This window comes from Lepus europaeus, chromosome 11 (genome assembly GCF_033115175.1).
Source record: "Lepus europaeus isolate LE1 chromosome 11, mLepTim1.pri, whole genome shotgun sequence".
Taxonomy (NCBI): Eukaryota; Metazoa; Chordata; class Mammalia; order Lagomorpha; family Leporidae; genus Lepus; species Lepus europaeus.
The window spans coordinates 64,355,002-64,382,290 of NC_084837.1; the positions used below are offsets into that span (position 1 = coordinate 64,355,002).

The following is a 27,289-nucleotide window of genomic DNA, read 5'->3' on the forward strand; positions in this document are numbered from 1 at the left end:
TTTAAGTGCAGAGCAGAAAAGAGAGGAAGGGAGGAAGGTGGATGGAAGGACGGGTGGATGGATGGATGCGCAGATTCTGTGAAACTTCAGGTGAAGGAGAAACCACTCTCCCTTGGTCATCAAGTTTGCAGTTCTCCAGTCAAGCACTGGAAGTTCTGCTACTCTCCCGACGAGGAACCGCTCCACCACTCCTCTCGGCTCCTGGAGCGGCCCCGACGTGCCTGCCAGCCTAGCCTCAGAAGTGCGCCGCTGTCCTCCCGGGACCTGCGACACACGAGCTCCCGGAATCCCACCTCTTCGGGAGCGGACTTCAGCGGAACCTTCATGAACCCCTTGGGCCGCCGTAGCCCCACCCCTCGCTCCTCCGGGCTCAGTGGCTACTCACACTCACCGACGTTATCGGAATGTGCCACTTAGATCGGTCGGCTGCAGACACAGGTGCCGGTCCTGCACCAAAAAGCGACAGTGGGGACGGCTGAGCCCCTAGAAGAAGAAAAGTGACAGGCAGCACCTGAAGCCACGCAGCCGCCGCCATCTTCACAGCCGTGGAGCGCCCACCGAAAGCATTTCACCTTCTTCCGGCTCGTCCCGCCCTCTTCCGGCTCTGCTCCGGGGGCGGGATCATCCGGGTCTTCCAGACCTCACGGGGGGCCTGTTTGTTTTGCTATCCGGCGGCCCCTCCCTCGGACTCTCGTCACAGGTCCGTGGGCCTACTGCGCAGGCGCCGCTCTGTCAGCACTTCGTCAGCCGGGTTAGGGTGGTCACCAGGAGCCACCGTGACGTGTCTTGTTTTTTTGTTTTTTTTTCTCCTCTTCCTGTCCTGAACCGATTTGAGGACCAGGCAGACAACCTTGTGTAGTGTTTAGCTTCCTCTCCTCCCGCTGACCCTAGCCCCTCATTCCTTCAAAATTAAACTCAGACGCCGGGTCAGAGGTCTGGGTCAGCTGTACGTCCGGCCGCCTGATAAAATACCGGTCTTGACGGTATTTAAGTAAAAGTTGGAATTCGGCTGTGTGGAGAAAGAAGCGATTCCTGGACTGGGGAGTGTAATAGGGACACAGTCCCCTGCTGGCCCTGAAAAGTGTGGTGCTGCCGTAGAGTTCGGCTGGCGACATCACGTCCAGGAACGACTCAAAGCTAAAATCGAGAGAGAGAGAGAGAGAGAGTGAGTCAGTTCTCCTATCCTTGGCGTGACCGCCCACGGTGGCCGGGCTCCAAGAAAGGTCACGGACGCTGTGCTTCCTGGTTCTCACGCTCTTCGTTCTTGCCCTCTGGGGCTCAAAGCGTGTACGCCTCCTCTGCGGCAAAGACAGTTTAGGTTCCTAACCAAAAAGCACGGTTTTCATCAGCCACGCAGACTTGAGGAAGAAAATCCGACAGACGTGTTCCCGTAGAAATGCTCGTGTGCGCCTGAAAAATCCCAGGATCGAGAGTCAAGTTTGTCCCTCCTGGAGGACCTGGAGGAGACTCTGTTCTCCAGAAGCTGGTGGTGGTGAAGTGCAGGTCTTAATTTGAAAAGACGGCCCATTGGCCATGGATGCAGCTGGGAAAGAGGAAATCAGGTAAAAGGTCCACTGAGCTTGCAGGACCTGACCCCTGGGACAAGATTCAGGGGGTACATTCTAACTCACGATTTCGTAGTTTTGTTTTTTTAATTTCTTACTTCGATGTTTGGTAGTTGTGCACTTGATCTGTATGGGCTTTTTTGCACAGATCTGTTGGGAGTTAGATAAACTACATAGATTTCAAATCTTTTGCACCAAAATCAATTTACCTTTTAATCCCATTTTTCCACTAACTTTTTTTTTCCACTTTTTGAAGTACCCTCATACCTCCATATTAATTGTTAGCCCCTTATAAAATACATTCGGCGTGTTAAACAGGATTAACAGTGGAAAAGTGAGCAGAACGTTAACATACGAGTGTCAAACATGTTTTCCAAGTTCAGCTTCTTCCTAGACTTTTCCCAAACTCATCCTTCAAAACAGAAAAGAGACTACAAGTGTCTCTAATGTCTGGTACTTGATTAAAAACTGAGGTGACCAAAACTGAGGTCAGTGAAGGGTTTACTAACTCCCACCATAGGCATTCTAGTATGGCTCAGTGTGTCTGGGCGTAATTTCCTGTTTTGACATTGGTGTTCCATCGCAGCGTCCTACCTAGACGTGCAGACTACAGGTGCGTTCATCCACGCCTCTGCATGAAAACCAGTTTGGGTTTTTGCACTAAAAGTCAGTGGTTGTGGATGGAGGCTAACTTAAATACACATATTCAAGTAGCAGTATGCATTCGTCTTGTTGGTTTTTTATTCCAGAAACAGTTCTGGAAACCTGTCCTTTAAAAACCTGGGCACCTGGTTTAAGGCATTACCTTTAAAAAACCCTGTGTCTGTTTCTGATGTATTCTAGCACCTTGCACATACCTCTGGGATAGCATTTGACAGCCTGTGTTGATTGCCGGTTAGGCAGAAAGCATGCACACAGACCTTGATGTCTTCCTCAGAACCCAGTACCCAGGGAGACTCTATTCTGAAATAGGCTTCTGTTTGCTAGCTTGCTTGGTTTGGGTTTTGTGGTGTTTGGGGGTTTTGTTCTCTGCTCCTTCACATATCACTCTTAGAGTAGTAGCCTTCAGCCATTATTTTAAAGGAATCTTTCCTCCCAAGTGACAGTGCTCTTTTTCCATTGCTTTCGTGGTAAATCCAGAACTTAATGTTTTCTTGTTTACTTGGAGTGATTTACAGAAGGATAGTGTTCTGTGGTACATGTGCTGCTGCATTTTGTCATAGCTGGGACGCAATTTTGCACAGCAGAACAGACTCCAAAGGTTTATTTTTGCCTGTGTATATTATAGAAATTCTGTCACATTGGAATCACAAACCTTGTGTAAAATAAAATTTTTTAAATGTCTTTTCGTTTAGTGTCGAAGATGAAGCTGTGGATAAAAACGTTTTTAGAGACTGTACCAAGATTGCATTCTATAGGTAAAGAACATAACTATATTTCCTGGATTAATACATGTCTGACAATATTTCAAAATGGACACTAACAAATGTTAGAGAATGTGTAGGAAAGGGTCAATAAGGAAATGCAATGATTAAGGAATTCATCAGACAGGAAACTTTCACCTGTAACTTATATGCTTACTATTGTACTATTTAAATTTTTTTAATAAACAAGTATTTTATTTTAAAAGTCAATGTTTTAATACTAATTTTAGAATTTTGTCTTTGAGTAAATAATGTTTCATATGATTCAAAAATAATACTAAAGATATGCATCTAAGAATGATATTCCCACCCCGCCTCCTTCTACCTCATTCCTCACCTTAGCCCTGTAAGTAACCAAATTTATTTATTTTTCTTTTATTCTACCAATGTTTCTTTTTGTAAATACATGTATTCTCATATGACTGCCTTTCTTACACCAAGTAGATTTCTGTGTACACCATTGTATTCCCCCCTTTTTGCTGCCTTCTAGTTTGCTCTGAAGAGCAATGTAATCAAGTATTTGGGGATTACTCTCCTTTTTCATAGTTGCATAGTTTTCTGTTGGGTAGATGAACTATTAATCTATTCAGTCTGTCTCTTCTTGCTAAACTTGTTGGATTGTTTTAAATCTTGTGAGTAATAGCACTGCCACAATGAAGAGCTATACATGTGTCATTTCTTACATTTATGGGTGTACTTGTAAGATGGAGTTCCAGGACAGAGATTAGTAGGTCAAAGAGTTAATGCCTTTGAAATTAGTTAACTCTTAACAAATTTCCAATCAATTGTATTTTGTATTGATAGTACAATCAAGATTGTGTTATTGAACTTACATCACCACTGTATGATGTGCCTGTTTCCCCAGAGCCTCAAAAATGATATCTTTAAAAATCTTCATTTTGTGAGGGACTGGCATTGTGGTACAATGGATTAAGCCACCACTTGCAACACCAGCATCCCATATCAGAGTGCTAGTTCAAGTCCCAGCTACTCCACTTCCAATCCAGCTTCCTGCTAATGCTTCTATGAAGGCATCAGAAAATGACCTGAGTACTGGGACCCCTGACACCCACTTGGGAAACCAGCATGGACTTCCTGGTTCCTGGCTTTGGCCTGTCCCAGCTCCTGCTGTTGCAGTCATCTGGGGGGTGAACTAACAGATGGAAGATTTCTCTCTCTCTCCCTCTCTCTCTCCTCCCCTTCCTCTCCCTCTCTCTCTCTTTTTCTCTTTGTCTTTCCCTCTCTCTCTGTTGCTCTGCCTTTCAAATAAATAGATAATAAGTCTTTTATTTTTAGTCTTTATTTTTTAAGAAGATCTACTTTTATGTGACCCTGAAACTGAAATCATAAAACATTGATTCAGAGGCAGTTTCTTTAGGGAACTATACCTTCCCACTGTCTCCCTTACTTGTCACAAGTAAATAAAGCTTTCCTTTGAGTGGGAAAAAAAAGATTGCTGCACATATTATAATATTCTACTTATCCACTCTTTTTTCCAGAGAGAGAAAAAAGCATATCATTTTAATTCAGAACAGGTACTTTCAAGGGAAGTCCACAGTGAATGCCTGATTAGCTTATTAAACCTTTAGATTATATTGGATTCTGATGGAATTTATGGAGTTACTACAAAAATGTCCATTTCATTTAAAGAGGAAGGGAAATTAACCAGCTCATAAATGACATCTATGAAAATTGCCCCATCTTTTCAATAAAGGAGACAAGGTGCCACCCTCAAGCAGAATTATGTTGAATAATTTCTTTGGTATTCCTTTTAGTACTAATTTTATTAGCACTTTAATAATACAGACTCTTACTGTGCCCAATTCACTTACTACCACAGGGAATTTTAATAACTTCTGCATGATGATATAGTCTAGTGGATGCTGACCGTCACAGATAATTCTCATTTGTCTCTATCCTCCATGTCTGTAGGCGTCAGAAACAGCAGCTCATAAAGAAGTCCACCTATCAGGCAGTACTAGATTCAATCACAACAGGCCAGGACAGCACCAGGTTCCAAATAGTCCATGAAGCAACAAAGGTGAGATGACGTGTTTTCTAAAGAGAGTGATTGGTTTGTATATTTATTTGGGTTAAATGAATAATTTTCCACAAAAGCTAATTAAAACTCTGTATGCTTCAAGTGTAAATTTTGTTAGAGAAGGAATGACATCTTTTTCCTATCTGCACTAATCCCATAAAATTCATATAAATATCAACATTGAAATTGCCTGTGTATTAGAGGTTTTCCTAGATGTCTTGTAAATGTTATTTCCTTTGCATTAGTTTTTATAATATACCCAAGAGGCGGATTCCTTTAGCCCCAATTTTCAGCTAGTAACCAGAATATTTTTCTGTATCTGTGAGACTCCATCCAACACCCAAGCACTTTCTAGCTCTATTAAATAACATATGAGGGTACTTCAAAAATTTGTGGCTCAATGGAGCCAAAAGAGAATGTGTACTTTCCACCTACTTTCTGAAATCCAGACTGAGCAAGGTGAAAATTCAGTGACTGTCCATACCTCAGAATGTGGGTGGGCCAAGGGACAGGCAGAAATGTTCCATCTTCTGAACCGCCTCACCAGCAGTCACCAGTGTTACCACAAACAGAAGAGAATGGAGCAGTATCTCTGAAGCACTCTTTCTCACCTGTCGGGTTGTCACGTTTCAGATGTGCCACATGGATCAGCCAGATACACAGGAAGTACTATGGGCTGTGCTGGAAAGTGTCACTGTACCTGACACTCACTTCCAGATCCTTCCCTGTGTTCCAAAGGCATCCTAAGTTTCTAAGGCCTCAAAGACCAAAATGACTTTCCTAGTAATTTGTATAACTAAGACTTGATTATGACAATGTGGCCTGGGTCCCCTAGCGTCTTGGATAACTCTGCTAACCTGCTAACAAACCTAGTTCTGGGATACAGTAATGCTGTATTAAGGAAACTCACAGAACAAACGTCAAGAGGTCCTTGCTAACGCTTATAGGCTTTTAATTTAGAAAGGGGTCCCAACTTTATTCCCAGACAGAAGGAGCAGTTGCACAGTGAGGAAGGCTACCTTTATTATGAAGTTTTAGAAATTTTTGCCATTTTCTGAATGTGGAATCCTCTACTCAGTCCTCTACTATAACTTCCTTACCCAAATTCAACATAAGGCCTAGAATCATATGAATAGTTCTGTGTTCTCTGTCCCCTAACCTTGGTCTCCAACTTCTGTTTAAGTCTTGGTGGCAGTGAACTTAGTTCATTCCTCTTAGCCTTCCTCTAAAACCTGGTGCTGATTCTTATACCACCAGTTTTCTAGAGGAATTTGCTACCTTGATTGACGTCTTTGATACTTTTGCGTTCTCAGCTCATAGTACCCTCCCAAAGTCAGACATCCTCTACTGCGGATCCAGGTCTCTTACACTATACATAGTTTTATAGCCTAGTTTGATAACTAAGTTTCTCAGGGTAACATGAGGCAGAGCTTATTTCCTTCCTGGAGAGCTACCCACTATTTCCATGTGTCCTAACAGCCTGGCCCCTAGCCAAACCCTATTCTGGGTCAGCAGAAGCAATTGTCTCCAGGAAATGGAATGAGTCCATTAAGGATTCCCTGGGCCTCAAGGCCTGACATCAGCTGTCAGGAACCTTCCTGTCCCATTTTTCCTGTCATTTTCTCATTTTCCTTCCTGTTTTGTTTGTGCCTAACTCCAGGGAGTTGTAGTTTTCCATGGTCAGGGCAAGAATCTTTGTCCTTCCTTGAGGAAGCTTAGTATATTGAGTACCTAAACACCCCACTGTCACAAAGACATTCGCAGGCGAAATAAATAAGGCACAATTACCATGAGTATAAGTTATGGACCAAAATGAAAAATCTCAACCCAGCTGGAGGCCAGTGCAGTGGTGGATCCCCACACGTGTCCTTTTACGTTACTGTGGATCATTTCTCTGGATCCTGACAATCCTGTTCGGGTGAGATGGCAGCACCAGAGGCCATCAGTGTGGATGCCTTCAGAGGAAAAGAAGCTACTGTCCTGGAGGAACCTCCACCAGGATCTCAGCACAAGACAGCACCTGGCTCAGAAGGGAACTGAGGAGTCTACCAAGCAAGGACAGAGGATCTGGGATGTCAGCAGCGTAATTCCCAAGACTGAAAATTTGAGCACCCCTCAGAACACACTCCATGTTCAGGTATTGGAAATATCACAGCCACTTAGTTTTCATCCCTGGTCTCAGGCAAATACGTATTTCTGGGCTGAACTCCACTCTGATGGCTTCTTTGTCACACGGAGATGGGATGACGACCAGGGATTTAATGGTTTCATGCCCCTGACAGTCTGATAGGAATGTGAAGTTCCAGAGAGTGATCTTTAAACCTTCTACACTCTGTTTCCAGCTCTTTGCATAGTAAAGGAACCTCTGTTTTGTTTTGTTTTTTAAGATTTATTTATTTTACTTGAAAGAGTTACAGATAAGCAGAGGCATACTTGAAAGTCAGAGTTACACAGAGAGAAGATAGGCAGAGAGAGATAGAGGTGTCTTCCATCCACTGGTTCACTCCCCAGATGGCCACAACAGCTGGAGCTGGGCCAATCTGAAGCCAGGAGCCAGGGGCTTCTTCTGGGTCTCCCACATGGATGCAGGGGCCCAAGGGCTTGGGTTATCTTCTACTGCTTTCCCAGGCAATGTCAGAGAGCTGGATCAGAAGTGGAGCAGCTGGGACTCGAACCGGCGTCCATATAGGATGCCAGCACTGTAGGCGGCGGCTTTACCTGCTACACCACAGCGCCTGCCCCAGGAACCTCTGTTAAAGGTGGTTTCCGACTGAGGCATGGGTCTGGTCTCAAGGGAATAGCAGATTAGGCTATGGCATGAAGATGGTCTGGAGATTGAAAACAAGCAGTGTCCGTCTGCTTACTCAGAGCGATAGCCTTTCAAGTCAGGCTCAGAGAGACCGAGCCCAGAGTCTGAGAGGATCACATTCAGCTCACAGCTGCGGTTCTCAGATTGCACAGATGAGCAGATTCCTACCATCTCAGTGCTCCTGGAGCCTGCCTGCCCCCACGCCTGTGAAGTCCTTCAAGCAGCACATTTGGAGTTGGAAAGGTTTGTTGTTAATTTTTAAAAGCCTTCCTCTCAATTTCCCCCAGTCTCTTAATAAACAACCAGGAAGCAGAGCCAAGCATCACTCAACACTGTCTTAGCCTGCTTGGGCTGCCATAACAAAACATCAACTGAGGCTGAGCAGACATTGATTTCTCACAGTTCTGAACGATTCACTGTCTGGTCAGGATCCTCTTCCTCAGTTGTAGTTGGCTCTTTTGCTGCATCCTGCATGGTGACATGGGGAGGGCAGAGAAAATGTTTTCTGGTCTTTTCTTATAAGAACAATAGTCCCATGCTGTGGACCTTACCCTCATGACTTCATCTAAACAAGGCCTCGTCTCCAGAAACCATCACAGTAGAGAGTTAGAGCTTCAACACACAATAGGAGAGGGGACACAGTTCAGTCCATAGCACACATGATATTCCTAGGCCACAGTAATGTTACAGAGCAAGCTGAAGTGTTGGCTTCTGTGTTGTCACCAGGTCAGGACATCCAGGCTTTGAAGAAAAGAGTACAAGTTCAGATGCATGTTTTCTCACATAGGGTCCCAATATTGTTTTGGGTTTATTCCCAATAACAGAATAATCAGATAGATACTTGCTAATGAAATTTTGAGAAGAAATCTAAAAAGAAAGTGATCAGAAAAGTGTTGACTCCTTTTTTTAAAGATTTATTTATTTATTTATTTATTTGAGAGGCAAGGTTACAGAGAGACAGAGTCTTCTTCCATCTGCTGGTTCACTCCCCACATGGCTGCAATGGCCGGAGCTGAGCTGATCCGAAGCCAGGAGCCAGGAGCTTCTTCTGGGTCTCCCATGTGGGTACAGGGCTACAAGCACTTGGGCAATCCTCCAGTGCTCTCTCAGGCCATCAACCGGGAGCTGGATCACTTAGGACATGAACTGGCACAGGCAGAGGCTTAGCCCTTAACTCCCTTTATTTAGAACTGGTGTTTTCCCCTCTACTGTTACCAATTTTCTAGCTAAAGTGAAATTTCAACTTAGATTGAGAAATATGGATGATGTAGTCTTGGGACAGGAGTACAGAGAAATACATGCCCTTTTCTTAGTAAAAGACACTGCTAGCAAGGCTATTGGGGGCAGGGCTTTGTCTTCAGCCTACTTTATATTACTAATTTTTATGCTTTCTCATGATATAGATGACCACTTGACAACATACTGACTTTCTTTTGCAACCTATTTGCAAGGTTTCCTCAGAGACAAAAACTTCTAGCAGCTTCTCTAAGGATGCAAGGATGTCTCTGACCACCACTTCATCTCAGCCTGATGAAAATGAGACTTTGTTCAACCAGTCACCTCTTCAGCAGATGAGGCACAACTGTCACTTGCCAGCCAGTACAGTTTCTGCAGAAATGGCCAAGCATAGACAGCTACTGTGGGAATGCCACACAATCTGGACCCCGGGATAGGCTAATTTCCTTGAGGAACGGCTAATGCCCAGCATGAGGCTGCCAGTGTTCTCTGTAGAGAATCAGTGTTTGTGATAAACCAGTGGGCTGCAATTGTGAGAGGGGCAGTTAGCGTCCTCAGCAATTTCATGAACTCTCAGATCAATCCCCTGAGTCCTGGGAGGTCCTGATCAGTAGCTGGGAGAGGTAGTTGCTCACTCTTTTAGACTTTTTAAGTTAACTATGCTTTGTATCACAGAGGCGAGAATTAATGCTGGAGGAAAAGCGAAATCCACCCATCAAGGAGGAGTGGATAAAGTCATAATTACCCTTCTTAACAAACTTTATTACAGTCTCTACTAGTTGGGATTCCCAAGTGTGGGCAAATAAAAAGTTGTTTTCATGTATTTAAGACCAATCCTCTGCCTGAATTCATAGACAAAGCTGTTTCTATCACCATGATTTTTTTTTTTCAAAGATTTATTTATTTGAAAGGCAGAGTTACAGACAGAAAGGGGGGGTGGATCTTCCTTCCACTTATTCACCCCCAAAGTGGCCACAACACCCAGGACTGGATTAGGCCAAAGCCATGAGCCACAGGCTTCTTTCAGGTCTCCCATGGGTGGCTGGGACCCAAGCACTTGGACCATCTGCTGCTGCCTTTCCCAGGCATGTTAGCAGTGAGCCGTATTGGAAGTGCGGCAGCCCGGACATGAACTGGTGCCCATATGGGATGCTAGCATCACAGGCAAGTGGCTTAACCAGCTATGTGACAATTCCAGCCTCCCTACCACCATGATTTTAACATGGTGTTTCATATTTTTTGCCCATGTGGCCATTAAAAAAATTATGCTTATGGATAAGAAAAAGGTTTTAGTTGTTTTTCTCAAGTATGGGAGTAATAAGATAGGAAAAGGAAATTAAAGCTCTTTTTCCCAGACTCTGAGAGATGAGCCTTTGAGAAAAGGTGTAGACTTGCCTTAAAAAGAACCTCCAAAATGTATTCTTTTCTCTAAGGACCTGTCTCAGCTTCTCTGCATAGGTGGACATCTTCAGCATTTTGAAGGAATTGAAACCCGTGCTCTCTAATCTTGTTTAAAATGTCCATTTAAAATTCTTAGATATAGTTTCACCTATTTTACATAAATCCATCTGGCTGCAATTGAGTATAACCACTGGCATTATCTAAACACTAATTCTCAATTTAAATAACCCAGCGTCTGTAACTTGATTTTTTAAGTTGACATTTCCAAGCATCACTAATAGGAGGAAGAGATTTGGTGATTTATTTTTCTATTATTTGTTCACAAATATCCAAACATGTCCTTAGTAACAGCAGGAATATCCAGAAAGTCTCAGAAGAATGTAATATTGGTGCCTCGACTATTTGAAAGAGTGAGGTTTTGGTGGAAGGACTGGGCAGTCCTGGAGTCAGGAAGTCCCAGGGAGCTGGCTTTGAAACTGTCACGCACAGAGCCCCAGGCTTTCCACAGAGGTGCCTCCAGGCTCAGAGAGGGGAGAGAAGCTACACCACTCCTCCACTGACTCAACCCAAGCAGCTTTACTTACTGGACTTCCGGGAGACTACTGAAACAAGAAAAAATTAAACTGATAAAAAAATGCAGCATGAACCTCATCCTAGGCTTGAAGGCGTACTACCGTCTAAGGAAATTATGTGCCTGGAACTGGATAATATGATAATATACAGGTGCCCAGGAGTGATTCTGGAGACTGACCTTGAAAAGAGCTACCTGACTGAGAAAATTTGCTTGCTGAAAAAGTTAAAATGAAGTTTCCACTCTGATTTGTGTATGGTCGTTATGGTAAAAGCAGGGTTAATGCTGTCTCTTCTCACTAAGAGTCCTCCCTGTGCTGCAGCCTCAGTAATGGGAATCACAGACCACTATTTGATTTTTAAAAAGTCTTGTAAGAGAAAGCTGTGTTACTAAAAATAGGAGGACCACTGAATGCATAACTAGGTGCAATTTGTTAACTGCAGATAGACAAACAACCTGTATGCCCTCTGCTGAGGGTGCTTCTACCCATTCTTGCCTCCTAAAAGGTCTCAAGACTGCTTCAGTCCCTCTTCCTCTAAAGAGATGTCCCAGAACTGCTCGCTTTTTAGTCATCCTTAATATTGCCATTTCTCATTCTTTCCACAGCACTGTTTGTATCCTTTTATCTTAGCACTTCACATACCTTGCTTTACCTTAGCATTGTATCTGTTTGGTCTCTTCTTAGTTGTAGTCTCTCTAAGAGTTTTCTCATAGCAATATTCATACCAAATGTTACTTTAATTGAATTTGAGAGAGCAGTGGAAACACACCTATGTCTAATAACTAGAGAGAGAACATGTAATATGACATGATTTCAGCTTTATTGGTATTTGGATACATTTTGAAATGTTAGAGCTCTGATAGCAGACTTGAAATCATTCATGCAAACAAGTAGGAAACATGTAAACAGTGATTGCAACGTGATCACTACTACATCATAACCCTGCCATAGAGTGACCATGAAATCATCCAGGGACACAGTGCCATTTGTTTACCTGATCATGCTTCAGTATCACATCATTGTTAAGTGCTGTGACTGTGCACCAGAGGCAGGGTTCCAGTAACATCATCGTTTTGGGGCTGCTTGGTGTTCTGTCTGCTTTGTACCTCTCACATGGATCATATAATACCTGTTGTCCACTTGGTCACGCAGCTTGACCTTATAACTTACATAGTACCAATACAGGTGCCCAGGTATAACTAAAAATTACCATCACACTTCATGAAGAATCTGCAATAAGCCAAGTGGGGTATCATGCACCAACTGAAAACCAGTATCTTAAAAAATGCCTCTGATTTAGATGGCTTATTTTACAACCTGAAATCTAATCATTTCTTCTCTTCTAGACTTCACTGTCTTTATCTTACAAATTCTACACTCTTCATAGGTCTACCTTACTTTTATCTCCTGTTATAGGCAGAATTTTACCCAAGTTTCCCAGCCTCTTGAAAAGGTTCCCAAGCCTTATTGCCAGCTATAACAGAAGACCCTTGGCTTTAGCACAGCAAGCGTCATATTACCCACTGCTAGAGAACCATTTATATTTTAGAAAATAGAATAATTTTCTTCTCTATTCTTTTTTACTTATTATTTGAAAGACAGTTACAGAGACAGAGACAGAGTTAGAGAGAGAGAGAGAGAGAGAGAGCGCACGAGAGAGAAAGCTTCTATCCACTGATTCACTCCCCAAATGGCTGCAATGGCCAGTGCTGGGCCAAGCCAAAGCCAGGGTCCAGGAGCTTCTTCCAGGTTTCCCACATGGGTGCAAGCGCCCAAGCACTTGGGCCATCTTCTGATGCTTTCCTAGGTGCATTAGCAGGGAGCTGGATCATAAGTGGAACAGGTGGGATGCCATTGTCACAGGCAGAGGCTTAAATTGCTACACTACAACGTCAGCCCCTAGTCTCTATTTTTTCTCCTGTGGCCTGCTACCCTGCATCTTTAATTCAGCTGGGATTTGGCCAGCACGGTTGCTCACTAGGCTAATCCTCCGCCTGCAGTGCTGGCACCTCGGGTTCTAGACCCACGGGGCGCCGTATTCTGTCCTAGTTGCTCCTCTTCCAGTCCAGCTCTCTGCTGTAGCCCGGGAGTGCAGTGGAGGATGGCCCAGCTCCTTGGACCCTGCGCCCACTTTGGGGGCCAGGAGGAGGCACCTGGCTCCTGACTTCAGATCGGTGCAGTGCACCGGCTGTGGCAGCCACTTGCGAGGTGAACAAATGGAAAAAGGAAGACCTTTCTCTCTGTCTCTCTCTCACTGTCTAACTCTGCCTGTCCAAAAAAAAAAAAAATCAGCTGGAATCTAATTACTCTGGTTTTAATACCCAAACATTTTTTTCCTGCTTATTTGAAAAGCAGATAGACAAACAGACACACACACACACACACACGCAAATCTTCCAACTACTGTTTTACAAACCAAATGCGCACAACAGTCAAGGCTGATCATCCATGTCTCCCACATATTTTTCAGGGACCCAGTACTTGAACTATTACCTTTTGCCTCCCAGGGTGCACATTAGCAAGAAGCTGGATGGGAAGTGGAGACAGAACTCAAACCCACATACTCTGATATGGGATGCAGGCATTGCAAATAGTGTCTTAATGGCTGTGCTGAATGTCCACCCCCACATTCTTATTCTTACATGTGGAATTTTTTATAGATACAGTGATCGTATGTCCCAATTTTCCAAGGCTAGTTTCAGTTTATGGCTGTTACCCATTGTAATTATTAATAAAGACTCCTTTTGCTCTGAAGATCTGGTTCAGACAATTATATGTTGATCTAGCCATAGAACCTGTAGAGGATTTTCTTATTGCTCCACAGGTACAGTTGAGCAAGTACATACCTAGATTTGAAGCTTTTTCTCTTTATTATTGCCATGGTTCTCCAATCTGACATATAATAGTTTTTTTTTATAATAGTTTTTAACAAGTGCTTTTCTCATTATTGTAATTTGATTATGTTAGAATAGATCATCTTTGGGGTAACTTCTTGAAGCTAATCTCTTGTGTCTATTCCCAGATTCCTCTCATGGCAGAAATTTATGGTATAGAGAGAAACATTTTCAGGCTTAAAATCAATGAAGAGATGCCCCTGAAACCCAGGTATGAAGTTCCTGATGTCCTCACAAGCAAGCCAAGTACTGTCAGGTAAGTCAAGGAACAAGGTATCCTAGATACACCCTCAAGGTGTTCTTTTACCAGGCATTGAGAAGTCAATTTTGTATTGCCTCCTGTTTTGTCTGTTTAGAGCTGTTAATTATTTTTCAGAGTTGGTATTCAATTATTTGGGAATAACTTTATCAATTTTCTATGTTATCAGTTCTGTTTTTTCTTTACCCACCATTTGACTTAACATCACTTATTATGGAAAGAGACGGAACTTTGATCCCCCTCTCTAGCCCACAATGAAAATAGTTGTCAGACTTGGGGAGAAAGTAGAAGGAATGCTACCTAATTTATTCAATCAGATTAGCATCAGGGTTCCAGGGATCTAATATATTAGCCAAACTCCCTTGCTGAGAGTAATTTATATTTAGTCTGACTCAATGTTAATTAGTGGTATTCTCAGATGACTACTAACATGTAATTTTACTTAGAGTCAGAGATAAATTAATAACTAATGTCTACATGAAAACAATCTTTGAAGACTCAAGCATTTCTCAGATACCTGCAAAGCCTTCACCATTTCTCACCACACTTTCTAGTGATATTTCAACTTGACTTTGTAGGTTGATTTCTGTTATTTTGCATATTATTTCACTAAGGGAATGTAACATTATGCCGAAGGCTTTAACTTTTATTCTTTAATTACTATGGCTTTATATTTTAGGAGCTATAGGGGAAAATCTAATAAAAAATCAAGGAGAAATTAATTGTTGTGATAGAACCTAATAAAAGATTAAGGAGAAATTAATTCACTTATGATAGAACCTTTGAAAACTGAGCCATTACCATATGTCAAGAACTTAGGAAATGAGAATTCAAAATAGACTGTTCTCAAGGTTTTTGCCATTTAGCAGTGGAGTCCGTGCACATACATAACCAGTTGATCACAATATATTAGTTCTTACTTTCCTGGGTGACTCCATTTCCTAGTTGATTTTGTCACATGTTTACGTCTGTCTTCATAAGTTAAATTAGTCTATAATTTTCTTTTTCTGTGTTATCTTAACCAGAAAGCCAAGCTAGGGATAATAGTAGCTTTTTGTGATAGATATGATAGTTCTGCTTCTGTTCCAACCTCTTCCTAGAGGACCTTTGATTAGTGCAGTAACTAGAAAGCTAAAAACTACTTTTCTCATTTTCCCAAATGCCTTTGTAGCTAGAGGTCCTCATATAGTTCAATTTTACCAATCATTTGCTCCTACAGAAATCTTTATTTTAGAACCATGTTTTCCATTTTGCTTGTTTGGTCTGGCAGCTGTAGAGTTATTCTAAAGTCATTGGTTAGGCCCATGGTTTCTGGGTCTCTTGAAACAGCTAAGGCAGTATGATCTTGGAACCCAGTGGTTGCCACAGTACTTCTGATTATCCAACTTCTTGTTCTAGATGAGATAGAAGTTCCATTGCCTGTACTGTTATGCAGTATTGTTCTAGGGGCCATTACTAGATGTCCAGCCTGAAACCTCTACCATACCCTTTTCTATGATGTCGTGAGCACATAATTCCCAATATTAAGTCATTTACTTTCTGCTTGAAAGAGTCAAACTTGTGCCTATTATGAATAGTTGAGCCCTGGTTGGTATAGTTATTGGTATTAGAAGTGGATATAAGCAACAAACCCTCAAGAATAGGAATATGTAATTGACTGGCTGACCTGGTTGGATTTGAAGGCAGTGAGGACCTGATTACCATCAGAGAATAGACTACTAGGGTTATGAGCTGAATTGTGTCTCCCAAAAAATGTATATGCTGGAACCCTAAGACCCATTATCTCAGAATATGACTGTATTTAGAGATGGGGCCTTTGAAAAAGTAATTACATTAAAATGAGGTCACTGGAGTGAGCCCTAATCCATTATAGTTAATAGCCTTAGAAGAAGAGATAAGGACACACACACACATACATACATATACATATACATATACATATACATATACAAGGACAATGGCATGAAGACCCAGAAAGAAGGCAGCCATCTGCAAACCAAGGAAATAGGCCTCACAAGGAACCAAGCCAGCTAACATCTAGATGTTGGACACCTAGCTGCCAGAATTATGAGAAAACATATTGTTGTTGTTTAAGCCACACAATCTGTATTATTTTGTTTTGGCAATCCTAGTAAACTAATGCAACTAGTAATAAACCATGACATTCTGAAGCAAATTTACTACCAATAGTCAGCTGAAATAAAGTGCCTATTGAAAACAGACCAGGTAGCAGATGCTATGATTATCATACAGCATTCAAAATTCTGAGATAGTCCAACTGCTAACAGTTAACCTCACCTAAGAGCTTAAAGAAAGAAAAAAAAGAAAAAAACAGTGTGAGGGCTTTACATACTTCGAAGGTTTATTGTACTTACTTGAATGTCAGAATGACAGCGTGTTGGATAGAGAGATCTTTGAACTACTGGTTCACTCCCCAAATGATCTCAATGGCGGGTGCTAGGCCAGGCCAAAACCGGGAGCCTGAAGGTGCATCCGAGTTTCTGACAGGGATAGCAGGGACCCAAGTACTTGGGCTGTCTTCTGCTGCTTTCCCAGGCACATTAGCAGACAGCTGGATCAGAAATGGAGCAGCTGGGACTCAAACTGTTGCTGCAATAGGAGATGCCAACATTGCAGGCAGCAGCTTAACCTGCTGTGCCACAATGCCAGCCCCTGGCTTTAAGTTCTTACACGGTATTGTCATAGAAACTAAAAAGTGCTTTACATGTATGTTCTCTCCAAAAACTCTAATGCTTTTGTTATTTCCACTTTATAACTAAGGTAACTGAGACCTAGATAGATTGGGTGACTTTGTTATCCAAAGTTTTCAAGTGTAAGGTAGAGTGATGTTCAATGCAAGCCATCCAATACCAAAGCTCTTGCTCTGGTGACAGTTCTCTACTGCTTTAATTTTTTTTTAAGATTTATTTATTTATTTGAAAGACACAGTTACAGAGTGAGAGAGGGAGACAAAGACAGAGATCTTCCATCTGCTGGTTCAGTTCCCAAATGCCTGCAATGTCCAGGGGTGGGCCAGACCAAAGCCAGGAGCCTGGAACCCCATTTGGTGGCAGGGACCCAAGTACTTGAACCCAAGTACTTGGACCCTAGTACTGCCCTCACAGATGGATTAGTAGAGAGCTGGACTGGCAGTGGAGCAGCTGCAACTTGATGCATCGCGGGCAGCAGCTTAACCTACTGTGCCACAACACCAGTCCCTCTACTCCTTTACTAGTGATGAGGCACACGAGTGTTGATTTACTGCTTAATTGCTTTGAATTGCAAATTGCATAGAGCCATGTAAACCCATAGCAACTTTTTTTTCTCTTTGTGCTTTGTTTTCTAGGCTGATTTCATGCTCAGGGGATTCAGGCAATGTGGTATTAGCAGATGAAAAAGGAGATCTGAAATGTCATATCACAGCAAAGCCATTCAAGGTAGACCTGGTGTCTGAAGAAGAGGTGGTAATGAGTATAAATTCCCTGGGCCAATTATACTTTGAACACCTGCAGGTTCCTCAGAAACAAAGGTAATTTTGCATACTGTTTGACACATAACGACCTTAAGAAAACGTGATCATGAATACTAGTTACCTAAATAGATAACATGTCACCACTGAAAATTGTTCTAGTTTTTTTTTTTTTACTATTGTGCTGTCCTGAGAAATTTCATGTTTTCAGGTAAATACATGCTTTAGGACAAAAATGACTCCCAAACTGCTGTAATGTTACACTCTTACCACATGCTGTGCCTAACCAATGATATTCTCTATGCTTTGCACTCTTCTGAGAAAGCACACTATGTACTTGAAAAATGTCGATGTGAACTAGCATGTCTTTAGAATTTCATTTTTCTCCCCTACAATAACATGCATTACCCTAGATCTGAATAGTTCTTCAGGAATTTTCTGGGGCCATTCGTTTGATCAACACTGTGTGAGGTCACATGAATTGAGAGGTCGTGGTAAGGAAGAGCTATTACTCCATTTTTTCCCCCAAAGATTTTTAAATTTATTTGAAAGGTAGAGGGACAGAGAGATGTGGAGACACACAGATTGAGAGAGAGAGAGATCTTCCATCCACTGGTTCACTCCCCATGTGCCTACTGAAACGGCACCCCTCTGAACACCAGAGTAAAAGGAAAGGTTTTATTGTCAGGGTGAGGGTGGGGGAAGACCAACAGGCTTCCTCTCTGTGCACAAAAGAGCAGCAACCTGTTCTGGAAAAACAGGTCTTATAATAGCCTTGCAGATGGGGCTGGTGCTGTGGTACAGCAGGTTAAAGCCCCAGTCTGCAGTGCCAGCATCCTGTATGACACCGATTTGAGTCTCGGCTGCTCCTCTTCTGATCCAGCTCTCTGCTATGGCCTGGGAAAGCAGTAGAAGACAGCTCAACTCCTTAGGCCCCTGCAACTATGTGGGAGACCTAGAAGAATCTCCTGGCTCCTGGCTTTGGATCAGCTCAGCTCCAGCCATTGTGGTCATTTGGGGAGTGAACCAGTGGAATGGAAGACCTCTCTCTCTGGCTCTACCTCTCTGTAAATCTTTCAAATAAATAAAATAACTCTTCAAAAAAAAAAAATAGCCTTGCAGAGACAAGGAAGTGGGAGCAGCGAATCCTGTTAGGTTAGGGGGTGGAGTTGACACTTACAGTTGGGCCATCTGGACACTTGATTTCTAGTAAACCAGGCCTAATCTTGAGAAACCAAAATCTGTCTTGCAGGGTGGCACAGGGTGGAGCCTTAGGATAAGAAATTTCCAGCCTTGTCAATACCTACAACAGCCGTGGCTGAGCCAGGCCAAAACCAGGAAGCCAGAGCTCAATCTAGGTCTTCCACATAGATGGCAGGGATCCGAGTAGTTGAACCATTACTGTGTCTCTCAGATTACACATTAGCAGGAAGCTGGAAATGAAAGAATTCAAACCCAGTTACTGTGGTATTGGATATGGGCATTCCAAGCAGCATCTTTTTTTTTTTTTTAAGATTTATTTACTTATTTGAAAGTCAGAGTTACACAGAGAGAGAAGGAGAGGCAGAGAGACAGAGAGACAGAGAGACAGAGAGAAAGAAAGTCTTCCATCAGCTGGTTTACTCCCAAATTGGCTACAGTGGCTGGAGCTGCGCTGATCTAAAGCCAGGAGCCAGGAGCTTCCTCTGGGTCTTCCTTTCCATGTGGGTACAGGGACCCAAAGACTTGGACCATCTTCTGCTGCCTTCCCAGGCCACAGCAGAGAGCTGGATCAGAAGTGGAGCAGCCAGGTCTTGGACCGGTGCCCATATGGGATGCCGGAACTGCAGGCAGCTTTACTTGGTGCACCATAGCACTGGTCCCTCCAAGCAGCATCTTAGCCACTGTGCCTAAAGCCTGCCTTGGATCTTTTTTTTTTTTTAATTTTTACTTATATGTTTTTGTTTTATTTGGAAGGCAGAGAGAAAGATTTCTTATTAACTCCCCAAATGCTCACAACAGCTGGAACTGGGCCAGGCCAAAATCAGGATCCCAGAATTCAATCCAGGTCTCCCTTGTGAGTGGCAGGGACCCAAGTACTTGATCCATCATCACCTGCTGCCTCCAAGGGTACACACTAGCAAGAAGCCAGATTGGAAGCAGAGGCGGGACTCGAACCTAGGTACTCTGATATGGAATATAGGCATCCCAAATAGTGTCTTAACTGCTACACCAAATGCCCACCACTAGACTGTTATTTCTGATCTTGTTTTACAACTAATTACTTTATAAATAACCTTACATATGTATAATTTTGCATTCATGCAAGTATATCCATGGAACAGTTCACTGAGGAACTAAAAGCACCAGTCAGTGTTTTGAAAGGTAGTGATTACTAATGAAGTAATCATACAAACACAAACTGAAATGTATTATCTATTCTAAAATTTTAGGTTGGCAAAGACTCAAAAGATTGATAAAGTCCATTGTTAAGAGTGTGGGGATGGCCGGCGCCGCGGCTCACTAGGCTAATCCTCCACCTGCGGCGCCAGCACCCCGGGTTCTGGTCCCAGTTGGGGCGCCAGATTCTATCCCGGTTGCCCCTCTTCCAGGCCAGCTCTCTGCTGTGGCCCGGGAAGGCAGTGGAGGATGGCCCAAGTGCTTGGGCCCTGCACCCCATGGGAGACCAGGAGGAAGCACCTGGTTCCTGACTTTGGATCTGCGCAGCACGCCAGCCACAACACACCAGCCGTAGTGGCCACTTGGGGGGTGAACCAATGAAAAAAGGAAGACCTTTCTCTCCCTCTGTCTCTCTCTCACTGTCTAACTCTTCCTGTCAAAAAAAAAAAAAAAAAGTGTGGGGAGGGGCCCACTGTGGCACACAAGGTTAAGCTTCCACCTGCGGTGCTGGCATCCCATATTCGCACCAGTTAAAGTCTCGGCTGCTCTGCTTCTGATTCAGCTCCCTGCTATGGCCTGAGAAAGCAGTGGAGGATGGCCAGAGTCTTTGGGCCTCTGCACTGTGTGGGAGACCTAGAGGAGGCTCCAGGCTCCTGGATTTGGATTGGCCCAGCTCTAGCTGTCATAGCCATTTGAGGAGTGAACCAGCAAATGGAAGACCTCTCTCATTCTCTCTCTGCCTCTGCCTCTCTGTAACTCTGCCTTTTAAATAAATAAAAAATCTTAAAAAAAAAAAAAGAAGAAGAAGAAGAATGTGGGGAGGGACCGGTGCTGTGGCATAGAAGGTTAAGCTTTCACCTGCAATGCCGGCATCCCAAATCTGCACTGGTTCAAGTCCCAGCTGCTCCACTTCCATTCCAGCTCCCTGCTAATAACTCTTCAAAAAAAAAAAAAAAAAAAGAATGTGAAGAAATGAAAAATGAAAAGCAATCAAATATACCTGCAGATGGAAGAATAATTTTCACAATCTTTCTGAAAGACTACATCATTTTGCTTTGTACCAAGGGAACATTGAGTGAGGGGAGCTATGTTGTCTACTTTGTCTACTTATGTTTCATTGAAATATTATGAGCTTATATTATACTTGTCATAAAAATGATAAAGGCATTTTTAAAGAATTAAGAAAACTCAAATACATCTATATTTTTATAAGATATCAAGTAATGCAATTAAGGTTTATTATTAATGTTCAATCTTATAAACTTTAATTTGCATGATGATTTATATTCAACAAGTTAAAAGTTATAATATATGTAGTCTCGAAAGTTGGAAATGAAAATCTTTATCACTGAACAAAATTCTGTCTGACTTGCCATTGAGTGACCTAGTTTTATTTATGTCAAAACAGAGCTACCAAAGAAAATGAAAGTGCCTCAGTTGACACCGCCAAGGTAATGTAGATTGAGTGATTGATCTTTGTTGCCTTCCTTGCCATCATAATACTAATAAAGCAGATAATGAATTGTCTTCCTGTGTTCTACAGAAGGGCGCTTGCTGAATGCTCTACCACATGTAAATGGGACTACCTTTTGCTTTTACTCACCTCATCATCTCATTGATCTTTTCATTCATTTATTCATTCATTCATAAAAGCTGATGCCTCCTGAGTGCCTGATTTTTGACAAGCATTGTGCTAGGGAAGAGAATCAACCTTGAATAATAGAAATCCCAAACCTGTCCTCATAGAATTTAGAGCCTCTTAGGAAAGGCAGTGACTAAATAATTCCAAACTGGGAGTGTTACAAACAGGTGCTAAGAAGAATACAAGTCAACTGAGCAACATGGGAGTCAGAAAGACCTTCTGAAGGAGATATGTTAAAACAGAGGCCGTGTATTCGTTTACATTAACCAGGCAAAATGTCAGGAAAAGAATATTCCAGGAAGGAAGATCTGCACATTCAAAACCTTGAAATGGGAAGGAGTACATTTGAAGAGATGGGTGAGGGGGAGTTGTGAGTGTGTGTGTGTGTGTGTAAAACAGAACTAGACTAGAGAACTAGGCAGGGTAGTTCCACGGAGAGACTTGTAACAGTTCTCTTATTCAACAAGTATTTGTTGAGTCCCTCCTATAGACACTAGGTATTATTCAAGAAATTGGTGACACCCTGCTTAACAAATATAAGTCCCATATTTATGATGGAGTTTACCTTTCTAAGCGAGGATAACCTTTTTCAGTTTATACTAAGCCTAAGGAAGACTGTAGAGTTTTAAGAAACAGAGATACATGGTCTTGTTTCTGTTTGTGTTTTTTTTTAAAGATTTATTTTTATTTATTTGAAATACAGAGAGAGAAGTAGAGGTCTTCATCTGCTGTTTCAGCCCCCAAATGGCCGCAATGGCCAGAGTAGAGCCATTCCGAAGTCAGGAGTCAGGAGCTTCTTCCAGGTCTCCCACATGGGTGCAGGGGCCCAAGGACATCAGCCATTCTCTGCTGCCTTCGAGGCCATAGCAGAGAGCTGGATTGAAAGAGGAGCAGCCAACCTCTGCCTGCGGTGCCGGCACACCGGGTTCTAGTCCCGGTTGGGGCGCTGGATTCTGTCCCAGTTGCCCCTCTTCCACAGCTCTCTGCTGTGGCCCGGGAGTGCAGTGGAGGATGGCCCAGGTGCTTGGGCCCTGCACCTGCATGGGAGACCAGGAGAAGCACCTGGCTCCTGGCTTCGGATCAGCCCGGTGCACCGGCTGCAGCACGCCGGCTGCAGCGGCCATTGGAGGGTGAACCAACGGTAAAAGGAAGACCTTTCTCTCTGTCTCTCTCTCTCTCTCTCACTATCCACTCTGCCCGTCAAAAAGAGAAAAATAAGAAAGAGGAGCAGCCAGGACTAGAACCAGCACCCATATGGGATGCTGGCACTTCAGTGCTGTCCCTTGTTTCTGTTTTAAAAGATGATTGGGCTGAATTGTGAAGAAGGGCCACTCCAGAAGTCTTCTCTTCATGCAGAGCCACATGTATCTTCAAAGGGCCCTGACTGTAGCCATAGCCGCTGGAATGGTTAAAACATGTTACATGCTTTCAGTGTCAGGGTCAAATGCTTCTCCCCTGGAGAACTGACCCATGCTGGTGGGCTTGTGAAATAATATTTTTTCCATTTCCAGATAGAGAAGTCAAGAGCAACTAAGACAGAACCTTATACAGATCTGTGATAATGTGTTAAATCAGTTTTTGAGAGACAGTGAATTAGATGGCTTAAGTAGCGATTTTGTTTTTTGGGTTTTTTAAAAAAATTAATTTATTTATTTGAAAGGCAGAGTTACAGAGAGGCAGAGGCAGAGTGATCTTCCATCTGCTGGTTCACTCCCCAAATGGCCGCAACAGCCAGAGCTGGGCTGATCTGAAGCCAGGAACCAGGAGCTTCTTCCAGGTCTCTCATGTGCGTGCAGGAGCCCAAGGACTTGGCCATCTTCTGCTGTTTTCTCAGGCCATAGCAGAAAGCTGGATCAGAAACGGAGCAGCTGGGTCTTGAACCGGTGCCCATATGGGATGCCGGCACTGCAGGCAAGCAGCTTTACCCACTACACCACAGCACCAGCACCTTAGGTGATGATTTTGAGTCACAAGAACTTTTGCAAGAATGTGATAGAAGCTATAAGCTGTCTCTATAGAAAATATCTGATGGAATTCTGAACTGCTTCCATAGTATAATAACCTCTATGTTAAAAATTCAATGTGATACGATTTATAGTTTTGACTATGAAGAAACAACCTAGAAATGGGCAAACAGCACATTTTAAAAAAATATGGGGGCCAGCGCTGTGGTGCAGCAGCTTAATGGCTTGGTCTGAAGTGCCAGAATCCCATATGGGTACCAGTTCGAGCACCAGCTGCTCCACTTCCAATCCAGCCTGCTATGGCCTGTGAAAGCAGTAGAAGATGGCCCAAGTCCTTAGACTCCTGCACCCACAGGAAGAAGCTCCTGGCTCCTGGCTTCGGATCGGCGCAGCTCTGGCCGTTGTGGCCAACTGGGGAGTGAATCATCAAATGGAAGATACCTCTCTCTCTCTCTCTCTCTCTCTCTCTCCCCCTGCCTCTCCTCTCTCTGTGTAACTCTGACTTGCAAATAAATAAATAAACCTAAAAAAAAAAAAAGAAATATGAAGCTCACACACACATGCATAATTTTTTAAAATATTTATTCTACTAGGAAAAAGAAGACATTTGTAAAGCTGAGAAAGTTTATAGCTGTATAGATTAGGGATTGACCTGGCTTCTCAGACCAGCGCAAGAGTATAGCCAGTAGTTTGGCTAATTGAAGGTGTGAAGTGGGAGAGAACTCTGAGCCCAGCTCAGCAAAAATAAATCTCGACTTAGGATCTCTCAAAACAGACCTAAGTTGTTTGATTCTAAATGTGTGCTTCACATAATTATAAGGAAAAAGAATTTAAGTTCTTACACATGTATAGACTGCATTTTTCAAAATGCTTTTGCATCATTTTGGTTCAAGTAAACATACTTCTGTCAAACAGTATGGCTGTTCCTCAAAAAATTAAACATCAAATTATGATATGCTCCAGCAATTCCACTTCTGGGTAGATACCCCAAAATGAAGGCAGAAATTCAAACATATTCGTATGCTCATGTTAATAGCAGTGCTGATCACAGTAGCCAAAAGAAGGTAATCCAATTATCATTGACAGATAAACGCATAGACAAAATGTGGTATATGCATACAATGGAATAGTATTCATACTTGAAAAGGAAGGAAATTCTGACATGTGGTGCAACATGGGTGAAACTCAAAGATCTCATCCTAAGTGAAATAAGCTATATAGAAAAGAACAAATACCGTATGATTCCACTTGTACAAGGTATGTAGAGGAGTGAAATTCATAGAGACAGAAAGTAAAGCGGTGGGGCCAGCCCTGTGGTGTGGCAGGTAGAGCCACTGCCTGCAGTGCTGGCATCCCATGTGGGTGCTAGTTCCAGTCCCCACTGCTCCACTTCCAATCCAGCTCTCTACTATGTCCTAGGAAGGTAGTGGAGGAAGGCCTGGGTCCTTGGGCCTTTGCACCCATATGGGAGACCCTGAAGAGGCTCTAGGCTCCTGGCTTCAGATTAGCCCAGCTCTGGCTATTGTGGCCATTTGGGGAGTGAACCAGCAGATGGAGGACCTCTCTCTCTCTGCCTGTGCTTCTGTGTGGCTCTGCCTTTCAAGTGAAAGTAAAGTGGTATTGCTAGGGAGGGGAGGTAGGGAGTGGGAAGCTACTTTTTAATGGATAGGGACGTTCAGTTTGAGAAGAAGAAAAAGTTCTGGAGATACATGATGACAATGGTGGCACGAGTGAATATATTTAATGCTTGAATATGGTTAAAATGGTAAATTTCATATGAATATTTGCCACACTAAAAAAAAAGATACTGATATCCGCTATGGCTCAAAAGGGTGATTGTTGACATTATACAGAACACAGATTTGACTTATTAAATGTCCTGGCATCACAAACTGGTTTTCTAAAAGATGATTCATTTTGTCAGTCTTTTTTCTAATTAATCCAAATGAAATTATTATTGTGGTAACATAACACCTTTGTGGTAATTTATAAACTCAGTTTTTCTTTTTTGTACCAACAGGAAAATGAAGATGATCTGGGCCTATGGGAGGAGAAATTTGGAAACTTTGTGGATGTCAAAGCTAATGGTAAAATCAAAACTGGCATGGAATTAACACAGATCATTGCAAAATGACTGTCTCTGCCTAAAAGTCCCTTGAGTTTTGGCATCTAATGCAAGTGACTTCTGGGAAGTAAACAGCAAGATCAGATTGGAGTCCCTTGTACTTCACTAATGCATTGCAACAGAGAAAGAGTGATTATGTGCTATATAAGACAAGTTTAGGCCACACAGGGCTCATGGAGGGGACTAAGTCCGGCAGATCTTATAGCTGCACATCTTACATTTTATTTTTACTGGCATCAGGCGATGAGAAAATTCTAGAGCTCATCAGCTCCAGCATTCCAGGTCTCCCCATCTGATTCATCGTGGGTAGCACCTGCCCACCTGCGACATTTCTGACTAGGCCTAGGATGAGGGTGGGGGTGGAGTTTGACTCTGTCAGAGAAATCTTTCAATACTTGGACCTTATCTGATTAGAAAAACACTTCCTTCTTCTTCCTTCTGAACCCATAGAGTAAATTGCAAATTCTGTGAGAATCCCTGTTTAGCCATCTCTATCTGCAACACAGGATAATGATCAGGGCTGATAAAATGCAAAAAATTCATAGGCAGAGGAGTTTGCAGGCTCTCTTCTATAACAACATAATCTTTGTTACCTTCTTTGAGGCACCCCTTTCCAAGCTCCTTCAAATAAGGGCTTTTTGATGTCAAGGACTTTAACCTCTCATATATGAGATGGGAAGAAAGAGACACGGCAAGGGAGAGCTCCCATCTGCCGATTCACGTCTTAAGTGCACTAATGACTGGGAGCAGACCAGTCTGAAGTCAGGAGCCAGGAACTCAATTCAGGTCTCCCACATGGATGGCAGGAACCAAATCATTTGAGCCATCAGCACTGCCTCCCCAGGGGCTGCATCAGCAGGAAGCTGGCGTGAGGAGCCAGAGGTAGATATTGAACCCAGGCACCTATTATGGGATGTGGGTATCTTTTTTTTTTTTTTTTTTGACAGGCAGAGTGGACAGTGAGAGAGAGAGACAGAGAGAAAGGTCTTCCTTTTGCCGTTGGTTCACCCTCCAATGGCCGCCGCGGTAGCGCGCTGCGGCCGGCGCACCGCGCTGTTCCGATGGCAGGAGCCAGGTGCTTCTCCTGGTCTCCCATGGGGTGCAGGACCCAAGGACTTGGGCCATCCTCCACTGCACTCCCTAGCCACAGCAGAGAGCTGGCCTGGAAGAGGGGCAACCGGGACAGGATCGGTGCCCCGACCGGGACTAGAACCCGGTGTGCCGGCGCCGCAAGGCGGAGGATTAGCCTAGTGAGCCGCGGCGCCGGCCGGGATGTGGGTATCTTAAGCACTAAGCCAAATATCCACCCTCTCTCACTCCCTGACTGGAAATTTAAGTCAGTGCTGTGTCTTCGACTCATTTGTATTTTCTTCATGTCTCTAAAATAATTGTTAAAGGACTTTATCTTTGCCTAAAGGAAGTTTATATACCCACAATTGAGGGAAGCAGTATACTGAGGAACTATGAAAGGCCCTTCTTGTGCCCATGATGTTAGTCTCTGTAGGCAGC

The 27,289-nt window shown here is 43.1% G+C and overlaps 2 protein-coding genes across 13 annotated transcripts in view; one reads left to right on the top strand and one right to left on the bottom strand.

Annotated features, from left to right (window-relative positions):
- TMEM87A (transmembrane protein 87A) overlaps positions 1-620 on the bottom strand; it is a 48,855-nt gene extending 48,235 nt beyond the window's left edge. For 2 of the 7 annotated variants that reach the window (XM_062205721.1, XM_062205720.1), the window contains exon 1: positions 386-617. In XM_062205721.1, the coding sequence (XP_062061705.1) occupies positions 386-535 (150 nt within the window). In that variant the 5' untranslated portion in view covers positions 536-617. Of the gene's footprint in view, positions 1-385 lie in introns of all 7 variants that reach the window. The other 5 variants (XM_062205722.1, XM_062205723.1, XM_062205724.1 and 2 more) reach the window with 5 other exon arrangements.
- A 49-nt stretch (positions 621-669) lies between these two features.
- GANC (glucosidase alpha, neutral C) overlaps positions 670-27,289 on the top strand; it is an 86,455-nt gene continuing 59,835 nt past the window's right edge. For all 6 annotated transcript variants that reach the window (XR_009867307.1, XM_062205714.1, XM_062205715.1 and 3 more), the window contains exons 1-7: positions 670-1,562; positions 2,921-2,983; positions 4,922-5,030; positions 14,071-14,198; positions 17,548-17,730; positions 21,458-21,500; positions 25,676-25,742. Coding sequence is in view for 5 of the 6 variants with exons in the window: in XM_062205714.1 (XP_062061698.1) it covers positions 1,534-1,562; positions 2,921-2,983; positions 4,922-5,030; positions 14,071-14,198; positions 17,548-17,730; positions 21,458-21,500; positions 25,676-25,742 (622 nt within the window). In the remaining variant the exon portion in view is untranslated. The remainder of the gene's footprint in view (positions 1,563-2,920; positions 2,984-4,921; positions 5,031-14,070; positions 14,199-17,547; positions 17,731-21,457; positions 21,501-25,675; positions 25,743-27,289) is intronic.